This window comes from Rhineura floridana, chromosome 17, assembly GCF_030035675.1.
Source record: "Rhineura floridana isolate rRhiFlo1 chromosome 17, rRhiFlo1.hap2, whole genome shotgun sequence".
Taxonomy (NCBI): domain Eukaryota; kingdom Metazoa; phylum Chordata; class Lepidosauria; order Squamata; family Rhineuridae; genus Rhineura; species Rhineura floridana.
Window position 1 is genome coordinate 20,758,263 of NC_084496.1, and position 26,480 is coordinate 20,784,742.

General features: G+C 45.2%; 2 protein-coding genes across 4 annotated transcripts in view; one reads left to right on the forward strand and one right to left on the reverse strand.

Moving 5' to 3' along the window:
- DHRS7B (dehydrogenase/reductase 7B) overlaps positions 1-7,446 on the forward strand; it is a 28,797-nt gene extending 21,351 nt beyond the window's left edge. For all 3 annotated transcript variants that reach the window (XM_061599208.1, XM_061599209.1, XM_061599207.1), the window contains exons 3-7: positions 130-245; positions 2,675-2,885; positions 4,162-4,254; positions 5,168-5,320; positions 6,050-7,446. In XM_061599208.1, the coding sequence (XP_061455192.1) occupies positions 130-245; positions 2,675-2,885; positions 4,162-4,254; positions 5,168-5,320; positions 6,050-6,255 (779 nt within the window). In that variant the 3' untranslated portion in view covers positions 6,256-7,446. The remainder of the gene's footprint in view (positions 1-129; positions 246-2,674; positions 2,886-4,161; positions 4,255-5,167; positions 5,321-6,049) is intronic.
- Positions 7,447-7,898: 452 nt separating this feature from the next.
- Positions 7,899-23,508, reverse strand: TMEM11 (transmembrane protein 11). Its single transcript, XM_061599210.1, has 2 exons — positions 22,956-23,508; positions 7,899-8,807 (listed from the first exon to the last, which is right to left on the reverse strand). The coding sequence occupies exons 1-2, from the start codon at positions 23,024-23,026 to the stop codon at positions 8,291-8,293; spliced, it is 588 nt and encodes a 195-aa protein (XP_061455194.1). The 5' UTR covers positions 23,027-23,508; the 3' UTR covers positions 7,899-8,290.
- Between the last annotated feature and the right edge of the window lie 2,972 nt (positions 23,509-26,480).

Genomic DNA, 26,480 nt, shown 5'->3' on the forward strand with positions numbered 1-26,480 from the left:
GGTCTCCTTTCAGAGGTACAGTGACCCGAAGAGCAGACAGTGCACTCACACCATAAATATGTATAAGGGCATGATGCTCTTGGGAATTTATGGCATTTTCTTTGTTTGCTTTGTTTCTTTTCTGCCAAGAATGTGCCAAGGCTTTCCATGCTGCTGGGTCAAAACTAGTGCTGTGTGGAAGGAACGGAGAGAGGCTTCAAGACCTTCTCCAGGAGCTCTCTACTGCTGCTGTCCACTCAAAGAATGTAAGCGTGGGTAAGGGAAGGAAAGACGGGCACTGATGTGGAGGGACTGTAGCTCAGTGGTATTTTTCACGCTGAAGGTCTTGGGTTTCAATCCCTGCTGTCTCTAGAGAGCCAGACTGATGTGCCTTTGAATCCCCAGTTGGCAGTGAAGCTCACTGGGTGACCTTGGGCCAGTCACTGCCTCTCAGCCTAACCTTCCTCACAGCGTTGTTGTGGGGATTAAATAAGGGGGGAACTATGGAGAACACCTTGAGCTCCTTGGAGGAATGGTGGGATATGAATATAATAAATATTAAATAAAATAATAGTTTTGGGGGGTAAATACGTTGCCAAGCAGGGGTGGAGGAGACCTCTGCCTGAAACCTTAGAGAGCCACCACCGGTTGGAGATGATGATCCTGCTCTTGTAGGATCATTGATCTGACTCAGTGTAAGATTGCTTCCAGTATGTGAGCATGTGCATGCACAGTAACAGGTGGCAGTAAGATAGGAAACAATTTATTTTTTGTAATGTTTTTAACACTGTTTTGTCCTAATGTATTTTAAGATTTGTTTTTATGATGTTTTAAAGTGTTTTTAGTGCCTTGTTTGCCGTCCTGGGCTCCTGCTGGGAGGAAAGGCAGGATACAAATTAAATAAATAATAATAACAATAATAATTTTAAAAATACCAAGGTAACAGCAGTAGCATGATGTAGCACAGGTGTGAGGAATCTTTGACATTTCTGAACTACAACTCCCATCGTTCCTGGCCATTGGCCCTGCTTGCTCGAACTGATGGGAGTTGTAGTTCAGCAACATCTGGAGGGCCAATTTTTGCTATTTCTTACTTTATTTTGTAGCATGGCCCTCCAGATATTTTTGGGCTCCCAACTCCTATCAATCCTAGTCAGGAAAGCCAAAGGTCAGAGATGATGAGGACCACAGGTGGGCCACCCCTCTCACCAAACGGATGAATTTATAAAGCTGCTTTCATCACTGGCTCCTCAGACTGAAACTTGACAGAAAGAGATCCGGAATGAATTCTCTCATGAAACGAATATTTCTACCACAGCATGGATGAAACTGAAAAGACTAGGAATTTTATATCTGCACCAAGTTTGGATGTCTTAATGAGCGGAACGTACTCCAGTGAATTTGGCACTCATGTTATTAGTAAAGGCTATGTTTGTCGGTAGTAACACGTGAATATTGACGTTCATGGAATTGCAGACATCCATTTAAACAAGACTGAATCCTTCTGCATAGTATGAAATTTATGCATCCTTTCCTGTCTAGAATGCTCCCATGAAAGTCCTTTGCCCCGGAGCTAGGCAAACAAGGGGCAGCACAGCTTGGAGCTCTGAATATAGCAGTTGTTAGCTGGTGCTACCTTCACAAAGTTACATAGTCTCCTTTTAAAGCCAGGGCCAGCAACAGGGCTTGGCATTATTGGGCAATTGCTGAGGCCCATGTCCCAGGAGGGGACCAATCCCCAGAGCCTCCTGGCCTTGCTGCTGTCGCCCCCTCCTCCTCTGGACTTTGAGCATGCAAGCAATGAGAGGAGCAAGGAGAAGGCACATCAACCCTCCCCAAGCCTTGCCCTCGATCTCTCTCAGGGTGTGTGTGTGTGACGGCCATCGGGCCTTGAGGGAGAAGCAAGCAAGCAAGCGAATGGGCAGCAGGGAGGTGACCTTCATTGAGGAAAAGATTATCAGCAGCGACTAGCCACCCTGGCTATGTTCTGTCTCCACTGTTGGAGACAGCACGCCTCTGAATAACACTTAATGGGAATCGCAAGTGAGGAGAGCACTGTGCTCAGATTCTGCTTGCAGGCTTCCCACAGGCATCTGGTTGGCCTCTGTGAGAACAGATTGTTAGATTAGATGGGCCTTTGGCCTGATCTTATGTTTACATTCTTCTCAGGGAGAGGGACCCACTGGCAGCGTCTTGCCCAGTCCTCCCGCCCCCTCAAAAAAACCTGGAAGCGCCACTATTGAAAGCTATATAAGCCAGTGGCCACTTCTACCTGCCCTGGGAGTGAATCCCGAGCCAGCTACGTGTTTATGAAAAAGTGCTTGCATTTGATTGTCCAAATTCCTCCAGTATCAGCGTCTGTCTGCCTCCGAATACAAGTTGCTGGGGAACACGAGTGGACGAATAGTGTTGCCCTTTATGTATTGCTTATGGCCTTCTTATGTTCTTATCCTACTGCCTATCAGGTCAGTTGCCCTAAATTCTAGCATGATGAGAGAGGGCAAAAAATCACGGTCTTGCTCTTTACTGGTTTCATGAAGGCCAGTGACACATATGTAATAACGCCATTGTATCCTCACAGTATCACTGTCCGAGAGAAGATAAGCTAAGCCAGCGTGGTTTGGGCTAAGGCTGCTCGGTTGAACCATATGGCTGAGCAGTTTCAGATGCAATTGACTACTTTTTGTTTTAACAGCCCCATAAACATCACACTGTGATCTTTGACCTCTCTGACACTAAAGCAGTCATTAGGGCTGCTGAGGAGATTTTAAAGTGTGCTGATCACGTGGACATCTTGATCAACAATGCTGGGATCAGTTACCGTGGCACCATTGTGGACACTGTAGTGGAGGTGGACAGGAAAGTGATGGAAACCAATTACTTTGGCCCAGTCGTTTTGACAAAAGGTAAAACAAACTCATTTTTCTTCATACATACTAACATTTCATGCAGCAGCTGCATCTCTGCAGTGTGCTAGATGCTATGTAGGGCACCCAAGTGACACAGTAAATGTGCGGAGAGCTGACTGTAGGGCTGCTAATGTCACGGTGAGTTGTGTTGATCAGGCTCTTTCCCACCACCAGCTCTGGAATCCCCAGTTTGATCCATGAGACCCTTACCACACACCACACAACTTCGTCCTGAAAATGGTCCAGGCTTGCCATTTTAGTCTCTTCTTGCGCTGGAGAACTTGCAGTGTCATTATTACTCATACTGGGGAAGTGAAGCAGGCAGCCATCAAAGGGTGCACTTTGGACTGTTGATCTCTCTCTCCCTCTGCCCTTGCAGCATTTCTCTGCCTGGAATAAACTCTAGGGGGTGAAAGACTTGCAGAAGACATCTAAAAGAGAAGTCTGGGGAAGTGGATGTTTTAAATTAGGTGGAATTTGGTATTACTTGGTAGAAAATTATATATGAAGCTCCATATCATCTGCTCGGTGGAGAAGTTGGCCCTTTAACTCTTTTGGTCTTGCATTCCTGGTTTATGGCCTTTATTATATAGGGATTCAATAATTTCATTTATCCTTTCATTGTTGAGCTTCTGTACCTCAAGCCAAAATTGTGCCCAGCCGCCCCTCACTCCAGTCTGCATCTGCAGCCTATTTTTAATTCAAGACTTCTTTTTCACTGAAATAAGTGGAACTTTATTCCAAAGAAATGTGTTCAGGATCAGGGTGAGAGCCTCTCTGCCTTGGATAAGCAGTAACTGCAAGGTCAACTTTTAGAACCTAATGTTATTATTTTGGCTCTGTCTTTCTTTACATATTACAACTTTGAGGTCTGCTGGCGTATGGTTTTCTTGAGAACTATGAATACCAGTCAATTATGCAAATTAAGAATATTTGCATTGGTTAATTTCCACGAACTCCGGTTTTCAGGATTGAGGGACAAAGAATGGAAAATGATACTGGCATTTAATTCTAGCTAGGAGGAAGAAACCTAGATCTCTCAGAATCCAAGCGCACATTAGATCAGCCTTTCCCATCCTTTGGGTCCCCAGATGTTGCTGGACTACAACTCCCATCAGACCCAGCCAGCCTGGCCAATGGTCAGGAATAATATGAACTGTAGTCCAGCAACATCTGGGGACCCAAAGGATGGGAAAGGCAGCACTAGGTCTCATGACAATATTGTGGGATGGCATTCTCATTCTCTCTCCCTCACTCCCCCTTCTCTCTATAGCAATTCTGCCTTCCATGATCAAGAGGAGACAAGGCCACATTGTGGCTATCAGCAGCGTTCAAGGCAAAATTGGCATTCCTTTTCGCTCAGCATGTAAGTACTTCCTTTACCAAGTGGAATTGGCTGCAGCTCTGAGCTGAGCGCTGATACCATCTACTTACTGATGGTTTTGGAACCGCCATCATGCAGGAAACATTCAGCTTACAGAATATGGTCCCAGACATTGCACATAGAGAGTTTAGCAGAGGGGAAGCCTTCATCTAGGCTTGCATGCAGATTTTCTAGCTTAGATGAACCTCAAGCTTTGGGAAGAGTAGTTCCTGTTCTGTTTTCAGCACTAAATGTGACTAGTATTCATGCTATCTAATTTTAAGACTTGGAAGGTCTTGGTATGTATAGAAATGCAAGCCATCTGATTCTAGAATTGGAAATTGTGAGAGGAACAGGGTAATGCTATACATTATTTGTGAAAAACACCATGTTCAAATGCTCTTGGCTACACACATTTAGCAATTTAGGAAAGAGCATGCTAGAACTGGACTAGTGTCAAAAAATTCTCACTTTAGCCATTGGCTCACTGGGTGGGTTGGGCAAGTTACTCAGTTTCCCATCTCTAAAACAAAGTCCTTCACACAATTACGATAACTGCAGATACCTTTCTGCAATAAAGAGCTATGTCAGTTAATGATTTGGCTTTCAGAATTCAAAGTCCTTTTAACATCCTTCAAATTTTCATTTAATAAGAAGCAGTTCAACAGCTGCCATGCTATTAAAATATACCAATATTGTGCTGGACCAAGGGTCCAGGCACTCCTGACAGTGACAGTCTGATAGTCATCCTTGTTGCTTGCCCCCGCAAAGGAATACTTCCTTGGAATAGGCTGCATTTTGTTGCTGTTACCAATAGCTGTTGTTACATGCCCCATGCACAAAGAGATTAAGCAGTTTGGCTGGGAAACAGTGGATTAGCAACTAACTGAGCCTGTTCCACCTTTGGTTTTTCCAGATGCTGCCTCTAAGCATGCCACACAAGCCTTTTTTGACTGCCTGCGAGCAGAAGTGGAGCAGTATGGTATCGATGTTACTGTTGTGAGTCCTGGCTACATTCAGACAAATCTCTCGCTTAATGCTGTAACAGCAGACGGATCCCAATATGGAGGTGAGGACTAGCTTTTGTAATTTATGTGTGCTTAAGAACATAAGAGCTTGCTGGATCAGGCCAATGGCCCATCTAGTCCAGCATCCTGTTCTCCCCTTGGACAACCAGATGCCCAAGGGAAGCCCGTAAGGAGAACCTAAGCACAAGAGCACTCTTCCCTCCGTGGTTTCCAGCAACTGGTATTCAGAAGCATGGTGCCTCCACCTATGGAGGGAAAGCATAACCATCATGTATTTCTCTAATCCTCTTTTAAAACCATCAAACTTGTGTGGCCATCACTGCCTCCTACGGGAGTGAATTCCATAGTTTAACTATGTGCTGCGTGAAGAAGTACTTTCCTTCGTTGGATGGCCCCACTTCTAGTGTTACAAGAGGGGGGGAAATCATCTACTTTCTCCATGCATATTTGCTGCTATACAAGGGGCAACACTGCATAGAGGGGACAGAGAACCCCCCCAAGCCCTTAAATCTTGGCTTTGACTCAGAAAGTCCGATATAAAAAATAGCAATGATTTATTGGAGTTGGTGTATTGATGCTTTAATGGCCGGTGTTTATCTGTAAGGATACCTCCCTTACTCACACATACCATGCTTAGTTTGTAGACTTGAGAGAGACTCTGCAATCCTGAGCCTCATAGATCCATCAGGAAAGAAGCCTGAGTGAGGCATTTGCCTGTTGTAGCAGAGCATTCCCTGTCACTAGAGATAATTACTACTTATTCTTTTCAGTGATGGACAAGACAACCACTGCAGGCAAGGCAGCTGCAGAGGTGGCTCAGGTGATTCTCAACGCTGTTGGGGAGAAGAAAAAGGAGGTGCTGGTTGCTGGCTTCACACCTTCTCTGGCAGTGTACCTGCGAACGCTGTGTCCTAGGCTGTTCTTCATATTTATGGCATCTAGAGCCCGAAAGGAGAGGAAAGCCAAGGATTCTTAGCCCCACTTGAAATAGTAGAAGCTACCAGTTACTGTGTCTAGGGTTTGTGGGAAGCGTGAACTTTGGGGACTTCTTACTTGCATCTCTCTCCCTTGGGTGAAAAATTGGATCCAGGCTTGTGCTGCTTGCAGATCATTGATGGCGTCTGAAGAGCCGCTGCCACCACTTAAAAGCTTTCTTGGCCCCAGCCTGAAGAGCTTTAACTGCAAGGAGTTATACCACACGGAATGTCTCCTGCTTGTTGAAATGAACAAGAACTGCACTCTTCCACCGCACCATTTGTTTTATTGGGGCTTGTCCACAAGACAACAGCAACTGACAGCTTACTATTCTTAATTTCCTCTTGCCTAGGTTGTCATGAACATGTGTTGGGGAAGAGGATGAAGGAGTTCTATTGTATCTAATACCAACCTCCTAAACAATATAAGTGGCTGCAGTCTAAATCTTTATGCCAGGGTGAGGAGCCAAGGGAGTGCAGGCTTGTTTGTGCATGCGTTGCCCAACTTCATTTACTACCTTTTCAGACAGGACTGGAGAAACCATCCCCACTTTTGTTCCTAATGAGGGCAGCCTAACAGTATTTGTGCATGTTAAGCTCAGAGCAGGCGCTGGGTGGAAACTACTGGTAACCCACTACCACATCTGTCAAAAAGTTGGTTTTGCTGGAGAGTTAATACAGGGGGGGGGGAGTGCACAAAGCAGCTTCCTCCATAGATAGACCTGCCTTGTTAACTGCTATTGAAATAGCCAATATTAGAGAGGAAATATGTGTATTCTGTTCATGCTGCAATCTCTCTGAATTTGGTTTCCAATACAAAAGGAATAGCAACACCCTTGCCTGACAGCAGTAGAACCAGCCTCCATCTCCCATTCAATTTTAGGAGCTCTCTAATACCAAATGCATGTATACTCTCCCTCCTCCAGATTCAAAAACCTGTTTCAAAAGTTGTTGAAAGCAGAATTTTTCATAGCCACATGTATGTTGCTTTGATGCAATTTATTCCCACCAAATTACTTTGTGTTCCTTAGCAAAGGCCATGCTTCTGATAAGACAAGACAGAAATCCAATCCTTGCAACATTCACTGCCTTGTGCACTCTGGATAAGTAGCAGGATGTTCCTCAGTATTTTTAACCTTTAGATAAATATTAGAGATGGTTTATACCAACAGAAACTAAAATACTTTACAGAATATTTGTTTTTGCTTTCTTTACTTATAATTGAAGGGAATTGCTGCATTAGTTGCTTGTAGAAATGCCTGTTATAACCCCACTCTCCAGCAAGCAAATAAAACTATGAGTTTGGCTGACACGAGATACTGTGACCAGAAAGCTGCAGGATTTTAACCCTTGGCTGAACTGACCTACTGAACAGAAGCGACAGCAAGCTGTTTGCTGCTGTACTGGATTCCAAGGGCTAAAATTAGCACTGAGTTCTGGCTTTGCCCTTGTGGAATGCCGTTTCAAGGTCACTGTCTCCACTGCACAAAGGTCAGGTTGCAGCTACCGTGCTAAGCAAAAGAACATACATGTATGTGAGCAGCTCAGATCACAGGCTTCCATTCTCGTTCAAATCCTGTGCTGGTCAGATAATCTTACTGTTCCACACAGCCTTGTTCCCTCACAAACTACTTTGGCACGAAAAGAAAGCGAAATTCTCATCCTTTAATGAATGGTCAGTGATAACTTTGAGCTGGTTCTGTAGAATACAATTAAACAATATACTTAAAGGTTTCTCAAAAAAAAAAAAAGCCCACACTCCCTCCTATGCATCATTTCCTTTCATTGACATTCCATTATTGACTTCAACTCCCACAGAGTTCCTTTTCACTGTAGATCCAGGTCTGAGGTGTAAGAAGAAACGAAAATTCCCTTAATGCACCCAGTGACATGATTTTTTTTGTTCTAAAAATAACAAAAAAAAAAATGGATAAACCAAACTGCTTCCCAGGCACCACCACTTCAAGAAGAAAAGCTGCTGTGGGAGTCTTTTAATACACTTTTTGTCTTTGTGGATTTCTCCTTCCCCTGCCGCAATCATACGGCATAAAGTTCATAAATCTTCTTTACACAGTACACCAGGGCAGCGAGTGCTATCGTGTTATGCAGTCTCTTTCTGTGCAGGTCATCCTTCCTCACCAGAACCACAGGGGTGGAGGAGGTGAGTGTATGCAGGGGCAGGCGAGAAAGTTTATAGGCATTATACTCCACTTGGTACTTGCAGCAGGGGTCAAATTGCCAAGAGATCCCATAGAGAGTGCAGCAGGCTATGCTCAGGACGCCAGCAGGCAAGGAGATGTAATGGGAATAATCTACAGGAAGGGCCAGGGGGGTGAAGAGGCAGGCGGTGCCTGCCAGCACAGCCGTCTTGTGCAGGCAGTTCCCAACAGTGATCCAGCGGGCTGTCTCGTCCCCAATGCGCGTTGGCTCAATCACAATGTATTTGTACTGAGCCTCCAAGGCCTGTTCCAGCTCATATTCAAACTGGTCCTGAGCATTCTCACCATTGTAGATTTCATGAACAATGTAACAGTCTGTTGCAGACAAGGTAACCCTGTTGGAAGAAAAAGCAGCGTTATTCAAGAGGTTGTGAACTGGCCTCATCATAAGCTATCTTTGCGTCTCAACAACTTGCCTAGGAGCCATAGTCAAATAAGAAATTCCAGATAGGTGAGTGCGTGGGCAGGCAAGAGGTGGCAAGGATCATGCCATTCCTCCTCTGCCAGTCTGCTCGGTTTCTGTGCTACCTTGAGGAAGAGGGTACATGCATTTTGCATAAGGGAAGCAATCTCCAAGTACAAGATACAGACGTACAAAACCCCTGTCTCCCCCAATGGGGGTCCAGTCATTCCCAATTGCTGCCCCCATGTGTTTTGAAAGAAGAGCCTTTATATCCCTTCATGGCAATCATTGTACTATTATCATTAATTGAATTTATATCCTGCCTCTCCTCCTGGAGGAGCCCAGGGCAAGCACACACATCAGCAGTTTAACAAAAAGAAAAGCATTCTAAAAACAGTTTAAAAACATTCTAAAACACAACTACAGTTTAAAAACATTATTTGCTTCCAGTGATCTCTGGGTTACCAGGAACAATCTCTTTCAGCCATCAAATGTCTGGATAAACAGGAATGTTGTCAAATTCCTCCTGAAAGTCAATAGCAATGGAGACATGCACATTTGTGGGGAGGGCATTCCACAAATGGGGAGCCACCACTGAAAAGGCCTGTCACAGGCTCACTGCCAACCAGGCAGCCTCTGGTGGTGGTACTACCAACAAGCCTGCTGACCTTAACACGTGTATTTGCAAAGCTGGGTCCTGAGTGCAATATATAAGGCCCAAAGCAGCTGTAAGAGCCACACTCCATAGAGAGGAGGCAAAGCTAAGAACCCATCAGTTGCAACAATAAATGCTGCTTTATTCATTAGCAGCCTGTGGGCAAGGGTGAAGACCTTGGATGCTACTGAAAGCGTGTCTGAGAACATTAGCAGGACAGATACACACACACTAAAATGAAATGTTTATGAGGGGTGCTATTGAAAGATTTTCCACATTCCCACCTGGGACGCCAGGAAAACCTCACTGCACAATGGCTATTGGCCCATCTGGACATACCAATTCAAGTTATTTTCAAATTTTTAAATCTTTGGCGAGAGCTGCAGTGAAATACACAATGCAAATCAAGAACCAAGTTCATTTGCCTCTGTGAAAAAAGGGCTAGGTTTTTCTAATTTAAGCAGAGGTCTCAGTTTTGAAAACCAAGGGTGGTATTCAATGCTACTCCAACTCAGAGTAGGCCCACTGAAATTAACAGACATGGCTAACTTAGGTTCACTAATTTCAATGGGCCTACTGAGTAGGATTTAATTGGTTACAAACCCAAGAGTATATGGCTCCCCTCATCTCTTATTCAGGCTTTATTTTGAACAATAAAGCCAGTAAATAGTAGTCTCCTGAGCCAGACTTTTAAAACCTACTCTGCTCTTTCTAGAACAAGCAGGGATTTGAAGCACCCTGCTCGTATTGTACTTGGGACACAGATCAGCTTAGCACATTGGCACGGGAGTGCTGTTTCCAGACCACACAGCCAAAGGAGACCTTTGTTCAAAATGGGATGGAACAAAGCTTTGGAGCAGCTGTCCACTCCACATGTTCTTTTTCTAGACCCTCATCCAAAACAAATGGAAGCTTTGTGTAGCGTTTGTTTAGTATCTGTCTGCAATAATGTTTCCATCAGTGTCATTGGGAGACTGTAAACTTTAATGGTGAAGAAGAAAAACCCACCTCAAAACACCCAACTCTCTCCCTCTCTAAGCAGAGCAAGGATGAGAATCTCAAGAAGTATGCAGAGAAATCCATACAGGGTATCCATCATTTGACAGCCTCATTAGCAATTCCTTGTAAAAACAACACTGTGTTCACCCACAAATTTGCAGCTCCCAGAAATCTGAAAGTTGTTGCATTTGTAATGCAGGACCACCCCCTCCCCTCAGACTACTAGATCAAACCTGAAACCTGCATATAAAGTACAGCACAAGAAAAACCATATTTGGGACAAAATATTGGGCTTTGCGGGTTCAAATGCTCTTCATACACTTGAGTCAGCACAGCAGGAGACTATTGAGGGCGGATGAGGGGGAGGAAGAGAATGCCTAGCAATAGCTAAGAATCTATACTTCAAGACCACAGGCTTTATTCTACTAGGCTATACACACACAGCTGGAGAAATTCCTGGTGTCTAGAATATAGATTCAGCTGTGTAGGATTCTGAATGACTCCCTCAGTGCGGGGATACACGTGGTCGCATACATAGTACAGTAGTGCTGCAAGATCTAATTGGCTGATCAACAAACTAATCCTTTAGTTAATTGGTGGAGACAGTTTTTTATCAGTTGAAATGCTAATTAAAGACCTGGGTTTATTGACTAAGTCATTTTGCTGTGTTGCTCTAATGGGCAATAAAGAAGAAAATACTGAAGATGGTCTTCTAACAATGAGTGACAGCTTTCAAACTACCATTTTGCACTTTTACACCTTCCGTATTGCAAAAGGCAACTATATGAGGTATAAGTAATACCCACATTTAACCAGCTGATAATTTATAAGACAGATCAGCTATTTAATCAGTTGACAACCCTCATTTTATCATTTTATCTCACCTTTCCATCAAACATGCTCAAAGCAGCTTACAACAAAGTTGAAACACAAATCATAACAATAAAAAACTTGTGCCAATGAATACTAACAGCTTTAAAATATAACAGGTCATAATTCAATTAAAAGCCCAAGGAAAATATAGTCTTCACCCAGCATCTAAAAGGTAACAGGATAGGTGCCAGGCAGAGATGTCATAAGAACATAGAGTCCTGCTGGATCAGGCCAGCGGCCCATTGAGTCCAGCATCCTGTTCTCACAGTGGCCAACCAGATTCCCATGGGAAGCCCACAAGCAGGGCCTGGGCGCAAGAACACTCTCCCCTGCAGTTTCCAGCAACTCGTATTTGGAACCATAGTGCCTCTGACTATGGGGGCACAGCTTAGCATTTCAGGGAAGGGTGTACCAATGCCAAGATGCCACCATAAACATAATAGGAAATGTAAGCATATAAATATACATTTTGTATGCACACTTAATATACTGTATTACCACACATGCAGGCATTTCTAAATACCTTTTGGATAAATTGTTATTTTAAATTCTTTTAGCATCAGTTCAGTGTTCATTAAAAAGGTTATTTAAATGAGGACCAAACCAGGGCAAATAAGTGGCTCTTGGAAGCAAATGAACTCTCACTTTTAGGACATCCCTGATGACTTGCAGTTTATGGCACATGGTGTCAAGTATAAAAGAATATATCAGGATAACTGCGTGCCGTTAAACTTCAACAGCCACACACCATAGGGGGCTTAGATCACTTTGACTCAGACCAATCATTAGGTCAGCACTGTCCGGCACAGCCAAAGACAAATATGTATTACATGGATCAACCTCTCTCAAAGTTAACTATAGTCAAAAGAATTCAGCATCACAAAACCCCAGTACATGGTTTGACAAGATTGCTTGGAAAACCTCAGTGTTGCAACAATAGGTTGGGAAGTGAAACTCAGAGCTGAGCGGTGACAAGATTTTCCCAGAGCTTCTATCCTCACACTACCATTATAATGTAATGTAGATATTACTGTTAATATCAGCCCCTTGATCCAAAGCCATACCCAAAGGAGAGGGGGCGGGAACAGAAGCAAAACAAAGAACAGCAACACATGTGAACCAGCCTTGCAGATTTTCACTTCGCGTGGAGGGGCCCCAAGTTCAGAGCTGAATAAAAGTAGTTTATCCATCACGTTCGCTCAACTTGAAGACTCACACAACTGAATGCTTGACTAGTGTTTCACAGAAGGAACAATCAGAGGTCGTTTATTCATGGTAAATGATACTGTTTTATCACAAAAAAAATAGTACTTCTGCAAACCTCAAGGCTCCACAGCCTCCTAATACCTCCCCTGTGCATGTGGGCAGTACTGCTTTGACTACAAAAGCAATGGCACTCACCGCCTGAACATCAGAAATAGATGGAACAAGCAGGACTTGCAACAAAATGTTGCAGTGGCACGTTCCTGTTCAGTGTGCCTGCCACCTACCCAGCCACTTCCTCTCTGAAAATACTCAATCCCATTACCCCCTACCCCAGTTTTCAACCCCTCCCCATTCTACAATTAATCAATGTTCTGTGGCCAATGCAAGTGTGCAGTCCTCACTGGATGGTTTTTTTTGGGGGGGGGACCCCATACACACACCCCTTTAGGGTTTTCTGTACTTCTGTAAACCTTGGGTTCCCTCAAGCTGGCTGATACCTCCATCTTGTGCATAGCTTAATAAGGATCAGCACTCAGAGAATTAAGTTCATTAGTATACATACCTGAAATACTTCATACAGCACTTTAGAACATTCAAAGTACTTCATGGACTTTGCCCGTTCTCCTTTGCCGCCTCCTAGTCATGCAACTCCCACCCCAAAAATATGAGGTGCCACCACTCTCCCTGCAAACCCTTCTGCAAAACCCACACCTGCCTAGCCTTTGCCTTACTCTCTTAATCCTCATTCCCAACTATAACAAACTTTAAGATATTCAACAGCATTTGCCAAAATTCTTCCCTCGCTTTGCCTCTTAGATTGAGCTTATATATTTTGTCTATACACTGTGCCAGATCCATTACTGGCACTGTGTAAGCCTGAGGTGGGGACACTCAGGCCCAGGGGCTGAACACAGGCCTCTGTGCTAGGCCCTCAGAATTCTTCAGACTGTGCCCCTCCCCAGCCCTGCTCAGCAACTTCTTGAGTGCTCTTGCATGGTTGGAATGTATCCTTGAAGTGTGATAACGCATTTGCTTCTCTGAATAAAGAAAGAGAGACAGAGTATAGAGAAACCTCTGACTTTTGCATGGCTAGAATGTAGCCTCCTGTACAAAGGTAAGAGTCACATCAGTTGCTCTGCCCACTTTTGCCTCTGCCATCACCGGCATGGGACCCCTGGAGGGTTGCCCACTGAGGAAATTCAGCCCCAAGCCCAATATAAACTAATCATTACCACTCTGTAACAGATGTAGCCTATTATCCCCCTCCCCCCCCTTATAAAGTGGATGGGGGATGAGACTGATAAATAGTAGCCGCTGAGTTCACAGCCAAGACAAGATGTAAACAAGAGGCTTCCAGGTCCACAGCTCAGTCTTTTTAAGTCCCGTGCTAGGTTCATTTGCAGAGATCAAAACTTGCCAGATAAATTGTATTTTTAGTTGAATAAAGCATTGCCCTTGAGTGCAGTGAAGGCATAACTGTTGAACTGCCTAGAAAGTGTGGAGATTTGTTGGAATAGTTTTAAGACTGTCTTGCTGCAGTGATTTTCCTGTGGTTTCTAAGTAAGCTAGAACATGTCCGCCCTCCCCGAACAGATGACATTTTATTCTTTAAACTCATGGTCACTGTGCAGAAATGCATACAATAACTTGCATTTGTGATGTTCCTATATATTAGTGTATATATGGTAAGTGCTGGTTGTTTAGAGTATACATGGTAAGTAGTGAAAGAGGAGGGGGAGTGAATAGGCAATAGAATGCTTGATGATTGGCTGAATGTTTAAAATGGCTGACAGTATAAATGAAAGGATGACAGGTAAATCTGGGTGAATGTGAGGTGGTGAATTGTGGAATCTGGGGGGAGAAGAGAAAGAGTGGATTGCTTGGTGGGGTTTAGAGAGTTGTTTACCAGGAGGGAGGTGGAGTTCGGATTAGTATTGAGTAAAACCATATGCTTGTGCCTTAAGAAGAAATCTTGTTAATCTTGTTAGCTTTGTTATCTGTAATAAATACTTAATTTGGTTTACCAAAGGCCTGATCCTTGGCTGGGGTTTCACAGACCAGAAGGGAGGGTAAGGTAATGACCAAGGCTGAAGGGGAACTGTAACAAATGGTGGCAGCGGTGAAGAGAATAACAATACCAGTATTCAGAGTCTCTGGGAATACTAGTATTGGGACGTGACTGGTGGTTGCCTAGCAGGGGGATCTGTTGAGATCTGTGCTAGAGCGGGGAGAGAGAGCGGTCCGGACTGGTGGAGTCCCTGGTGGTGCCTAGTGACAGGCAGTAACCACGAGCAGGTAGGAACCTGACAGGGAGAGCCAGGGAAGGACGCATCACAGCATTCAATTCCTGTGCTTTGGTATAAGAGGCTTTTTATTACTACTACTACTACTACTACTATTACTATTATTATTATTATTATTATCATCATCATTATTATTAAATTTATTAGATGCCCATCTGGCAGGGGTTACATTCCATAAAGACAAGCAAAAGATTAAAACCACCCATAGAACTGCAATCTAACAACCTAAACCCCCTCCCCAGCCTGGAACCTGACAGGGAGAGCCAGGGAAGGACGCATCACAGCATTCAATTCCTGTGCTTTGGTATAAGAGGCTTTTTATTACTACTACTACTACTACTACTACTACTACTACTATTATTATTATTATTATTATCATTATCATTATTATTAAATTTATTAGATGCCCATCTGGCAGGGGTTACATTCCATAAAGACAAGCAAAAGATTAAAACCACCCATAGAACTGCAATCTAACAACCTAAACCCCCTCCCCAGCCTGGTTGAAGAGTCAAGTCTTCAAGGCCCGTCAAAAGCACAGCAAGGAGGGAGCCTGGCAGAGGTCAGTTGGCAAGGCATTCCATAGCGAAGGAGCCACTACAGAGAAGGCTTTTGACCTAGTCCTCTCCAGTCTAGCTGCTTTTGTTGGGGGAATAAGGAGTGAACCATTTGTGGACGATCTTGTTCGATGGTGCCCCTGGTGAGAATGGAGGCGCTCCTTTAAGTAGAGAGGGCCGGCTTCAAATAAGGTCTTGACGGTTAAAGTCAGAACCTTGAATTTGGCCCGAGTGACCACCAGCAACCAGTGCAGCTCCCTGAGGATTGGAGTAATATGATCTTGGCGGCGGCTGCCTTTAATCAGGCGAGCCACCGCATTCTGCACTAGCTGTAGCTTACGGACCGTCTTCAATGGAAGATCCACGTATAGAACATTACAACAGTCTAAACGAGACAGAACCAGAGCATACACCACCGAAGGCAGCAAACGGCTTGGGAGGTAAGGACGTATCCGTATGAGGTGAAGGTGATAAAGCGCCGTCCGACTAACGGCCGTCACCTGTGCCTCCATAATTAATTGGGAGTCTAGGATGACCTGCAAACTCCAGACTTGATCGCTAAGGGACAGATGTACCCCATTTAGCACCTTTGATGAAGAGGCCAATGATTCTTTACATCTGCTTTATCAACAATGTAATCCTAGTCCTGTCTACTTGGAAAGAAGGTCCTACTCCATTCAACGAGGCTTATTCTCGTGCTAACTGCACATGATTGCAAGTAGTTGGGTCCCCCCAGTAGTTCTCATTAAAGTCACAAATGCCAATTTCTTCATTTACCAGATACATTCATTAATCATAGAATCATAGAGTTGGAAGGGGCCTTGTAGGCCATCGAGTCCAACCCCCTGCTCACAGCAGGAAATCCACAGCTAGAGCATCTCCCGCAGATAGCTGTCCAGCCTCTGCTTGAAGACATCCAGCAAAGGGGATCCCACCACCTCCCTAGGCAGTTGGTTCCATTGCCAAACTGCCCTTACTGTCAAGAAGTTCCTTCTAATGTCCAATCTGAATCTACGCTCCTGTAACTTAAAACCATTAGACCTAGTCCTACCCTCTGGGGCAGCAGAGAACAAATCTGTACCCTCCTCTATGTGACAGCCCTTCAGGTACTTAAAGAGTGCAATCATGTCACCCCTCAGCCTTCTCTTCACCAGACTGAACATGCCAAGTTCCTTCAACCTTTCCTCATAAGACTTGTTCTCCATACCGGCTATCATCCTCGTCGCCCTCTTCTGAACCCGCTCTAACTTGTCTATATCTTTCTTAAAATGAGGCGCCCAGAACTGAACGCAGTATTCCAGATGAGGCCTGACTAATGCAGAATATAGTGGGACTATTACTTCCCTCGACCTGGAAACTATAGCTCTGTTTATGCAGCCCAAAACCGTGTTTGCATTTTTTGCCGCAGCATCACACTGCTGGGTCATGTTCAACTTGCGATCCACTACAATTCCAAGGTCCTTCTCACACGCACTACTGCTAAGCCAGGTATTTCCCATCCTGTACCCATGCATTTTGTTTTTGTGGCCCAAATGCAGAATGTTGCATTTGTCTTTATTGAATGTCATTTTATTAATTTCAGCCCAATTTCCTAGTCTATCCAGGTCCCTTTGGATTTTATTCCTGTCTTCCATTGTGTTAGCTATCCCTCCCAGTTTCGTATCATCTGCAAACTTCGTAAGGCTTCCCTCCACTCCATCATCTAAGTCATTGATAAAAATGTTGAAGAGTATCAGCCCCAGGACAGAACCCTGTGGCACTCCACTCGAAACCTGCTTCCAGTCCAAAGCAGAGCCACCGACGACCACTCTTTGAGTACAGTTTTCCAACCAGTTGTGAATCCACCTGACAGTATTTCCATGTAGTCCGCATTTGACTAGTCTGCTAATCAAAAGGTCGTGGGGGACTTTGTCAAACGCCTTGCTGAAATCTAGATAGATGACATCTACAGCATTTCCACCATCTACTAAGCTAATGACCCGATCAAAAAAAGAGATGAGATTAGTTTGACAGGATTTTTTCTTGACAAACCCATGCTGGCTCCTTCTAATCACAGCATTGTCATCTAGATAGTTGCCAATGGACTCTTTTATTATCCGTTCTAATATCTTTCCCGGTATTGAAGTCAGACTGACCGGCCTGTAATTCCCTGGATCTTCTTTTTTACCCTTTTTAAAGAGCGGGACGACATTTGCCCATCTCCAATCCTCTAGCACCTCTCCCGTTCTCCATGATTTCTCAAAGATGATGGCAAGCGGTTCTGAGAGTACATCGCAAGTTCCTTCAATACTCTGGGATGCAGTTCATCAGGCCCTGGAGATTTGAACTCATTTAGGTTAACTAGGTATTTCAGGAAAGCCGATTTTAGCAAGCTCAGGGAAATGATGGGTAGGATCCCGTGGCAAGATAGACTAAAGAAAAAAGGAGCCCAAGAAGCATGGGAGTTCATGAAGAACGTATTACAAAAAGCGCAATCACAAACAATTCCAAAGAGGAAGAAAAATGGAAGACATCGGAAAAAGCCAATGTGGCTACACGGAAGACTGGTGGAGGAGGTAAAAGTAAAAAAGAGCATGTATAAAGAATGGAAGGAAGGACGCATCACCAAGGAAGAGTACCAACGAGCGGCTCGGGCTTGCAGGAATAGCGTAAGGAAAGCTAAAACCCAGAATGAGCTGAGGCTGGCGAGGGAAGCGAGGAACAACAAAAAGGGGTTTTTCAGATATGTTCGAAGCAAGAGAAAGACCAAGGAAACGGTGGGACTGCTGCTCAATGAGGATGGCAAAATGTTGACAGATAACGAGGAAAAAGCAGAACTGCTCAACGCCTATTTTGCCTCCGTTTTCTCCCAAAAAGGGAACAGTGTGCAACCTTGCATCGGTAGCAATCTCAGTAAGGGGTCGGGATTGCAGTTCAAGATTGATAAGGAGATAGTCAGGAAATACCTAGTTAACCTAAATGAATTCAAATCTCCAGGGCTGGAATTCGGGATTCTGGGGAAAGCCAAAGAAGAATATAGTCCATGTTTGACTATATTCTTCTTTGGCTTTCCCCAGAATCCCAAATTCCAGCATTACGTGGTCACTTTCCCCCAAGGTACCGACCGCTTTAATTCCCGTGACCAATTCATCCGTGTTAGTTAAGATCAGGTCCAGGATTGCCGATCCCCTTGTTCCTTCTACTTTTTGAAAGAGGAAATTATCAGCAAGGCCCATCAGGAATTTAATAATGCTTACACACTTTCCATATATTAATCAACGAGTCTATCAAAAGAAATTACAGTTGATGGTCAGGTAACAATACTTAACATTTATACGGCACCAAGTTTTCAAAGCACTTCATAAAGTACTAACTTAGGACAAGGATACGGAATCTGTGATCCTCCAGATGTTGCTGGATTCCAGAAGATGATGGAAGCTACAGTCCAAGAACCTCTGGCGGGCTACAGATTCCCATCCCTGACTCAGGAGAAGAACTAAAACAAAGAAGGGTTTTGTAATTAGCATGCAAACCTAAGTTAACCTCTAAGAAAAATTAAGTCAATTATTTATACTTCAAAATCTATACAGACTGGAGTATCAACATGTATTTAAGAGACAAACAGCTCTCAGCTTTTCTTTTAGAACTCCAGGCACAATCTAAATGGATATAAGTTTTATTTAAATAAAATGTAATTAAAACAAGCAAAAGTTTCAATTTCCATATATCAATGTTAATAGTTGTCAGTGGTTACCTGCTACTAGAGAGCAACCTGCCTCATACCAAGTCAGACCACTGGTCCATCTAGTTCAGTATTGTTTACACTAACTTGACAGTGGCCCTCCAGGATCTCAGATAGGAGACTTTCCCAACCCTACCTGGAAATGTTGACGATACACTCAGGGACCTTCTACTTGCACAACCTGTGCTCTACCACTGTATGTGGAGACCCCTGCAGAGCTAAGGGCAAGAAACCCTAATCAGCATATTACAGACAAAGTAAGCCTCCGCCTTCATATTTTACCCCAGTCAAATACCATAAAGTAAGAGGCAGTGCATCAAAGAGCAGATTTGAATCACCAGTTTACTGGCAACCCAACCCAAAGAGAGGCTTCTGACAAGTTTGAGGGACCCACTCTATTATTAAATTTGACCAGATTCCATCACGCTAGAGTCTAGACAATACTTTATTTATTAGTTATGCCACTGACATTAACCCTCTCATATCAACAAGACTGCCTGTTAGAATAACCACCCAGCAGTAGAATGGACATAAAGCAAAAAAGCTCAGTGTGACATTTGGTTCCAACTTAGCAGCAGGAAACAGATCTAACCTACTGGCAAATGAAGGGAAATACATCAACCAACTGATTTTCTGCAACTATTTGATAAACATTGGATCTATTCTGCATCCAGGCTGCATCCTTAGTAGCCAAAGACACACACCCATTACTCAGGAGGGAACAATGGATAAAGATGGGCAGAAAGTGACACATTCATTTCCAGCTCCCCAGGAGGAAAGATGTGTTGTCAGCTCTCCCAAAGGGGAGAAGCCACGATGCAATGGGGCTAATAAAGATTATTTCAACCAGAAACAGATAGTTTGAGCAAAACACAATTGCTTGAGCAAGCTGCATAAGCAGTGGTTAAAGTTACACCCATCATTCCTACTGTGGCTTATATCCAACTAATCCTACTTGGTGTAGACCCACTAAAATCAATGTACTTGTTAGCTAAGTCCATTAATTACAATGGGTCTACTCCAAGTATGACATAATTGGATACAACTGTGTTTACTGAAACAAGACTAATACACAACTCCTATTGTAAGCCACAGTATCAACTGGCACACACTGTTTTCCAAATATCTCCAAAGTAGGCATAATGCTTAGCTATGGTTAACGCCAACACTGGTTTGTTGCCTTTACCCTGACTGAGAATTCAGACATACAGGGGAACCATGGGATAACCTGCAAGCTAAACCCTATCTCAAGAGCGCATGTATAGGGAGATTCCTACCAGCCAAGCTTCTTACCTTGCAAGCACAGAGGCGAAGAATCTATTTTCACCATGGCTTGCTCAATGCAGATTAAACTTAACCTGGTTAATGAAATCCCAAGATGTGCAAACTTACTCCAACCATGGTTTCATATTCTTGTTTGCAGCTAACCCATAACCACTGTTTAGGTCAGCATTCACCAGCTTGGTGTCCTCCAACAACTCCCATCCCCCCCTGACCACAGACCGTGGTGGCTGGGGCTGATGGGACTTGTAGTCTAAAATATCTGGAGAGCATCAAGTTGAGGAAACCTAGCTTATATATTCATATGCAGCCTGCTCTGTCTGCATAAGGCCTTAAGAACGACTCACATACATCAACTTCCCAAAACAATATATTCTCAGAAAAACACTTCTGCAGACTTCACATGTGACATTGTTCTCCACCTAACCTTGAGAGATTGCTACTGCCTTAAACACAACAGACCACTGGTCCAGTTTCTAGCATCTTCACAAGCACTCTACTTAGTATGGGTAACATTCTTATTAAGGTGAAACGTTAAGCTCCCCCAGCCCCAAATGAAGAATTCATTTAATCTATTCCTTCTTGGTGTCAACTATTTCAATACAGATTTAAAAACATTCATTTCCCATTGCTATTTCAAAAGAATTCAACTTTTCTCCGCTATCTGGACTAAGAAGCCCTAATCATTAGCTAAAAGTACTCATTCTGCCCTCAGTGGAGAGAATGCAACAAACAACAACTGAAGTTAGGGAAGCCTGCAGGAAACAATGAGACTAGGAAGCAAAATAAAAACTGGAAGTTACAACTAAGTTAAAACAATTGCTTTGTAACTTTTAGAAGCTTGCTCTTAATAGAGAGAAGAATACGTAAGACAAAAGACTGAACTTCAAAAGTTTAACTAACTTTTAGGAGTTATTTGATAGATAAAATACCTTAACAAAACGCTGTAGATATTCTCTGTCCCATCTCATGCCAGCATCTATATAGAAGCAAAGTGAGAGCTGATGGCCAAAGGAGGTAAACTACCAAAACTAAGACCATCAGGTTAAATCAGTGTCAGCTCTCTAACCTTCCAAACCCAGAACAATGCCATCAACGCCTTAAAAACACAAATCACTCAACCAGCACTAACAGCTGTGCAACAAGAGGTCACTTTCAGAGGACTCTGTGGGAGCAGTTGCAGCCTTCAAAAATAGATTTTAAGAGCATCCAAGAACATCCTTAGCCCAAACTAAAGCTACTCCGTCACCTCCAGGTCTAACATCTGGGAAGGATGAAACTCTCCTCTCAGTCAAGGGCTGATATGGATTGACTTTCCCTCCCCACAGGCCCATTCCAAAGGGAGAGCTTGGGGTGGGGGCTTTTCCTGACACCTAATTGAGCCATATTGTTTTCTCCAAGCTCTGAATCTGCAAGGCTGGACTCTGCCCTGCATTCATCTAGGTACAAGCTTCACACCTTGACGTCTTTAAGACAACCACTATCTTTCATGCCTTTAATATAACACACACGCACCATGCTCGCTGGCAACACCTCCCTCTCCTCTTCCAAGTAACCTGCAACCCTTGCACCCATCCCGTTCACTGACCCCCTCATCCCTTTCCTCACTCCTCATGCCTCAAGCCCTCGCCCTATTCCTACCACTCCACTTCTTCATCTCCCCGTTTTGAAGGACTAACCCATGCACAGCTTCCAACCCCTGCCACCCCAACCCTCTCACTGTCCCTCGCCTCACCTGAGATACCTCCAATCCCTGCCGCCTCACACACCTCTCAGTCACACTACATTAAGGCCCCGCATCGCACAGACGCAATCCTTGGGTTGTAACTCAGAGCCGACCCACTGACATCAATGGATCCAAATTAGTCAGCATGCACATTAATTTCAATGTGTCTACTCTGAGTAGGCCTAGCATTCGCTACAACCCCTCGTCCCCCACCCACCCCAAAAACCAATTATGGTCTGTGCCACCTCTGCAGTCCTCCAAAGTAGTTTAGTCTCTCTCTCTCATCCAATCCTTGCCTTAACCCCCAATGCCCCCTAAAGCCAATAACCTCAATCCCTTATTGCAATCCTGTTACCCCTCCCCTCCATCCAGCCACAGCTTGAACGCAGGGCCAACCCATACCTCCCCCCCCCCACGAAACACTACCACCACCACCCGGGGAAAAAAACACACCAAGCGCGTGTAGGTTCATCTCCTCCCCATTCCTCACTCTGCCCCACAGGCGCCCCAATGCTCCTCCCACCGTCCCACAGATTGGAAAGGGGGACAGGACCTGAAGGCTCGCAGGCTGGGCCCCCTTTGTCCCTACAAGGCCACAGAGGCCTACCTCAAGCACCGAAGATAAGGGGGAGACAGGAGCAGCCCACCTCCCCAGGAAAGGGCGTGAGGGGGGAGCACAGAAGAGCGAGCGAACGAGCGAGCCAAGCCAGCCCAGCCCAGCCCAGCCCGGCCCAGCCCGGCCGGCCTCTCGCCACTCACCTCTCCCTGGCGCCGGCGCTGCCTCCGCTGGAACTCCCGGGGCCCGCGCGCCTCCTTCCCCACGCCGCCATCTTGGAGAGACTCGCTTCGGAAATGTCTCCGCCAAAAGTAAGGAGGAGGAGGACGGAAGGGTGCGCGCGGTGAGGTAAAGGGGGTGGGCCGGAGGGAGAGACAGGCGGAACGCCCCCGTTGCCTGCCGGGAAACGTAGTCCTGGGGGAGAGGACGGTGGCCGGAGAAGTGAAATATGCGGCGGGGGGGGGGAGGGACGCTGGGGAAAGGGAAGGATTAAAAAGCGGGAAAGGTTCCCGCTCCTCGCTCGAACCACAAGCCCCAGAGTGCTTTGCGATGGCGTATCTGGGTAAATGAGGATTGACGCCAATGGCTCGCGCGCGTTCTCATGGGAAATGTATTCATAACGGGATAGGAGAGCAAATGTATAGTTGGGGAAGGAACTACAGCTCCCAGAAAGCAGCGGGAAGAGAACCGTGGCGCTCCTCTCACAGGCCACGTGGCCCCGTGTGTGTGTGTGTGTGTGTGTGTGTGTGTGTGTGTGTGTGTGTGTGTGAGTGAGAGTGAGTGAGAGTGAGAGTGAGAGAGAGAGAGAGAGAGAGAGAGAGAGAGAGAGAGAGAGAGAGTTACCAACGGGAAGGGTGGGCGTGGGGAGGAAGGCGGTCCCCAGAACAAGTCCCAGTTCCGCCCCCTCTAGTGAAACTGGCCAATCACATTCAGCGTCTTTCAGAACGCTCTGATCCTGCACATACGCCAGAAACTGCTTTTGCAGGGGGTTTATTCGGAAGGACCTTCATCGTGTTTCAATGGGATTTATTTGCAACTGTATAGTTTGCGTTTGCAGCCTTGTTGTCCGATCCACCCCCGCAAAAATGCTTTTCATCTTCTACTGTCATTGCTATTGACTTTAGTGGTGTTTTATTGCCTGGGATTACAGCGTCCATAAGTAAGGTCGTTGGGGTCACACTGAGTAACATAGGAAGCTACCTTATGCCAGGCCAGACGATTTAAAACATGGAATTAGCTCCCAGAAGAGGTCGAAATGGCCACCAACTTGGACGGCTTTAAAAGAGGGTGAAACAAATCCATGGAAGATGGATTTATCAGTGGCTACTCCCTACAACGGCTGTGTTCTCCCTCCACTCTTGGAGACAGCATTCCTTTGAATGCCAGTTACTGGGGAGGACAACCTCAGCACTCTCTAGCTCAGGCCCTGCTTGTGGGATTCCCAAAAGGCATCTGGTTGACCACTGCGAGGATGCTGGACTAGATGGGCCATTGGACTAATCCAGCAGGCTCTTCTTATGTTCTTATGACCAACCATTTCCTTCCTATATCTAGATTTCCATTCCAAGATCTTTCATTTTATTTTATGGCCTGCCTTCAAGTCGATCACAACTTATGGCGACCCTATGAATAGGGTTTTCATGGTAAGCGGTATTCAGAGAGGGTTTACCATTGCTTTCCTCTGAGGCTGAGAGGCAGTGACTGGCCCAAGGTCACCCAGTGAGCTTCATGGCTGTGTGGGGATTCGAACCCTGGGCTCCCAGGTCATAGTCCAACACCTTAACGTTAACCACTACACCACACTGGCAAATGAAATGAAATGGCAAAGATTGCCCCCCTGGGGTCCTTTGACCTCAGCAAACCCCAATTCCCTGGGCCACTGCTTCCTGGGTAAACACTCACTTTCCCAGGGTTAGTTTATACCTAACACCAACCCTAGAAGGTATACTGCCACAACCCCTTTACTATCCCACACTCTGAGTAAGGGGAACTCAGAGCACTATCTGAAATCCTAGAGCAGATCTATTGTTAAACGCCTTGCTCTGGAACATTAACCTAAATTAATCAACAGTAGTCAGTAGCGTATGGTCAAGGACTAGATTTAGGATAATTAACTCCAAGCAATGCACAGAAAAGGTAGTTTATTTAAAAGAAAAGAAAGGTACATATAAAAAAGAGAGCAGCATTACTTTCCTTTAAAGCCAATTACCCTCAACAGGGCTGAGTAAGAGATACATTCACATAACACTGTGAGAGATTCAAGCAGACAGAGAAAAATAACAAAGCTTACCTATCCGTACTAATCCTCACTTCAAGTTGCAAGCCTGGTTCTTGATTCAAGGTAGATGGAATAGGGAACAAGTAACTGAAGGTTCACCTTCATTTTCTTTCATTTAGGCAATCCATAAAAGAGGAGACAAATCCATGGAGGATAGGGTTCTCAATGGCTACGAGTCATTATGGCTACGTTCTCCCTTGTCGGAGGCAGTATACTTCTGAATGCCAGTGGCTGGGAATCACAAGCAGGGAGAGCTCTTTTGCGCTCAGGTCCTGGCTGCGGGTTCCCAAAAGGCATCTGATTGGCCACTGTGAGAACACGATGCTGGCCTACATGGCCAGCAGGGCTCTCCTGATGTTCTTTTTTGTCCATCTGGCCCAATATTGTCTGCTCTGACTGGCAGTGGCTGCACAGGGCCTCAGGCAGAAATCTTTCACCTCACCTGGTATGTGATCATTTTTAACTGGAGATGCAGGGGATTGAATGTGGGACCTTCTGCATGCAAAGCATGTGCTCTGGCCACTGAACCCTGACTGTGGGAGTGAGTAAATGAGGGGGTAGGCAAGTGGGCAGAAGCGACAACGTGGGAGGTCAGTAAGAGTTGGTGGTGGTGGCAGCAGCACCCTGGGCAGGCAGGAGGCTGGTAAACTGCCTAAACGGGGTGGTGGTAAATGTCTGGGGGCCATTTGGGGAATTGCCTGGGGGTGTGGGACGTTTTGGGAAAAGCCTGCGAGGGGGGGTTGTTTGGGGAGTTGCCTGGGGGTAGGGGCATTTTGGCAGTTACCTGAGGGGGGCGGTTAAGGAGTTGCATGGGGGTGGGGGTGGTTTGGGGAGTTACCTGGAGATGGGACTTGTTTGGGGAGTTGCCTCTGTGTGTGTGTGAGAGAGAGAGAGAGAGATTGGGAATCCTTATGTAAGTGTTTGGGAATGCCTGGTATGTGGGCGTGGATGTGTGCTGGGGGTGCCTGGCGTGTGGGGGTATGTGTTTGAAGGTGCTTGGGATGTCTGTGTGTGTTTGGGAGTCCCAGGGGGCGGGGTTAGCATGCAAAGCACACAGGTGAGAAGCCCTTAATATATATAATATAGACCTGGTAGTATATATAATGAGAGCCAGTGTGGTGTAGTGGTTAACGTGCTGGACTACGACCTGGGAGACCAGGGTTCGAATCCCCACACAGCCATGAAGCTCACTGGGTGACCTTGGGCCAGTCACTGCCTCTCAGCCTCAGAGGAAGGCAATGGTAAATCCCCTCTGAATACCACTTACCATGAAAACCCTATTCATAGGGTCGCAATAAGTCGGGATTGACTTGAAGGCAGTCCATTTCCAGTTCAGTATATATAATATAGACCCGGCATTCCATAGCAATTCTAAGAAACCAAAAAAATCAGTGCAGTTGTGAAAGCAGTGGTTAAAATAAGTCCTGTTTTGAAATCTTCAGTCCATCAT

Coding starts and splice junctions, on each gene's coding strand:
- TMEM11 (XM_061599210.1), bottom strand. CDS start 23,026: ATGGCGGCGTGGGGAAGGAGGCGCGCGGGCCCCGGGAGTTCCAGCGGA. Junction 8,808..22,955: donor AGCGCCGGCGCCAGGGAGAG/GTGAGTGGCGAG, acceptor TTCTTCCAACAG/GGTTACCTTGTCTGCAACAG.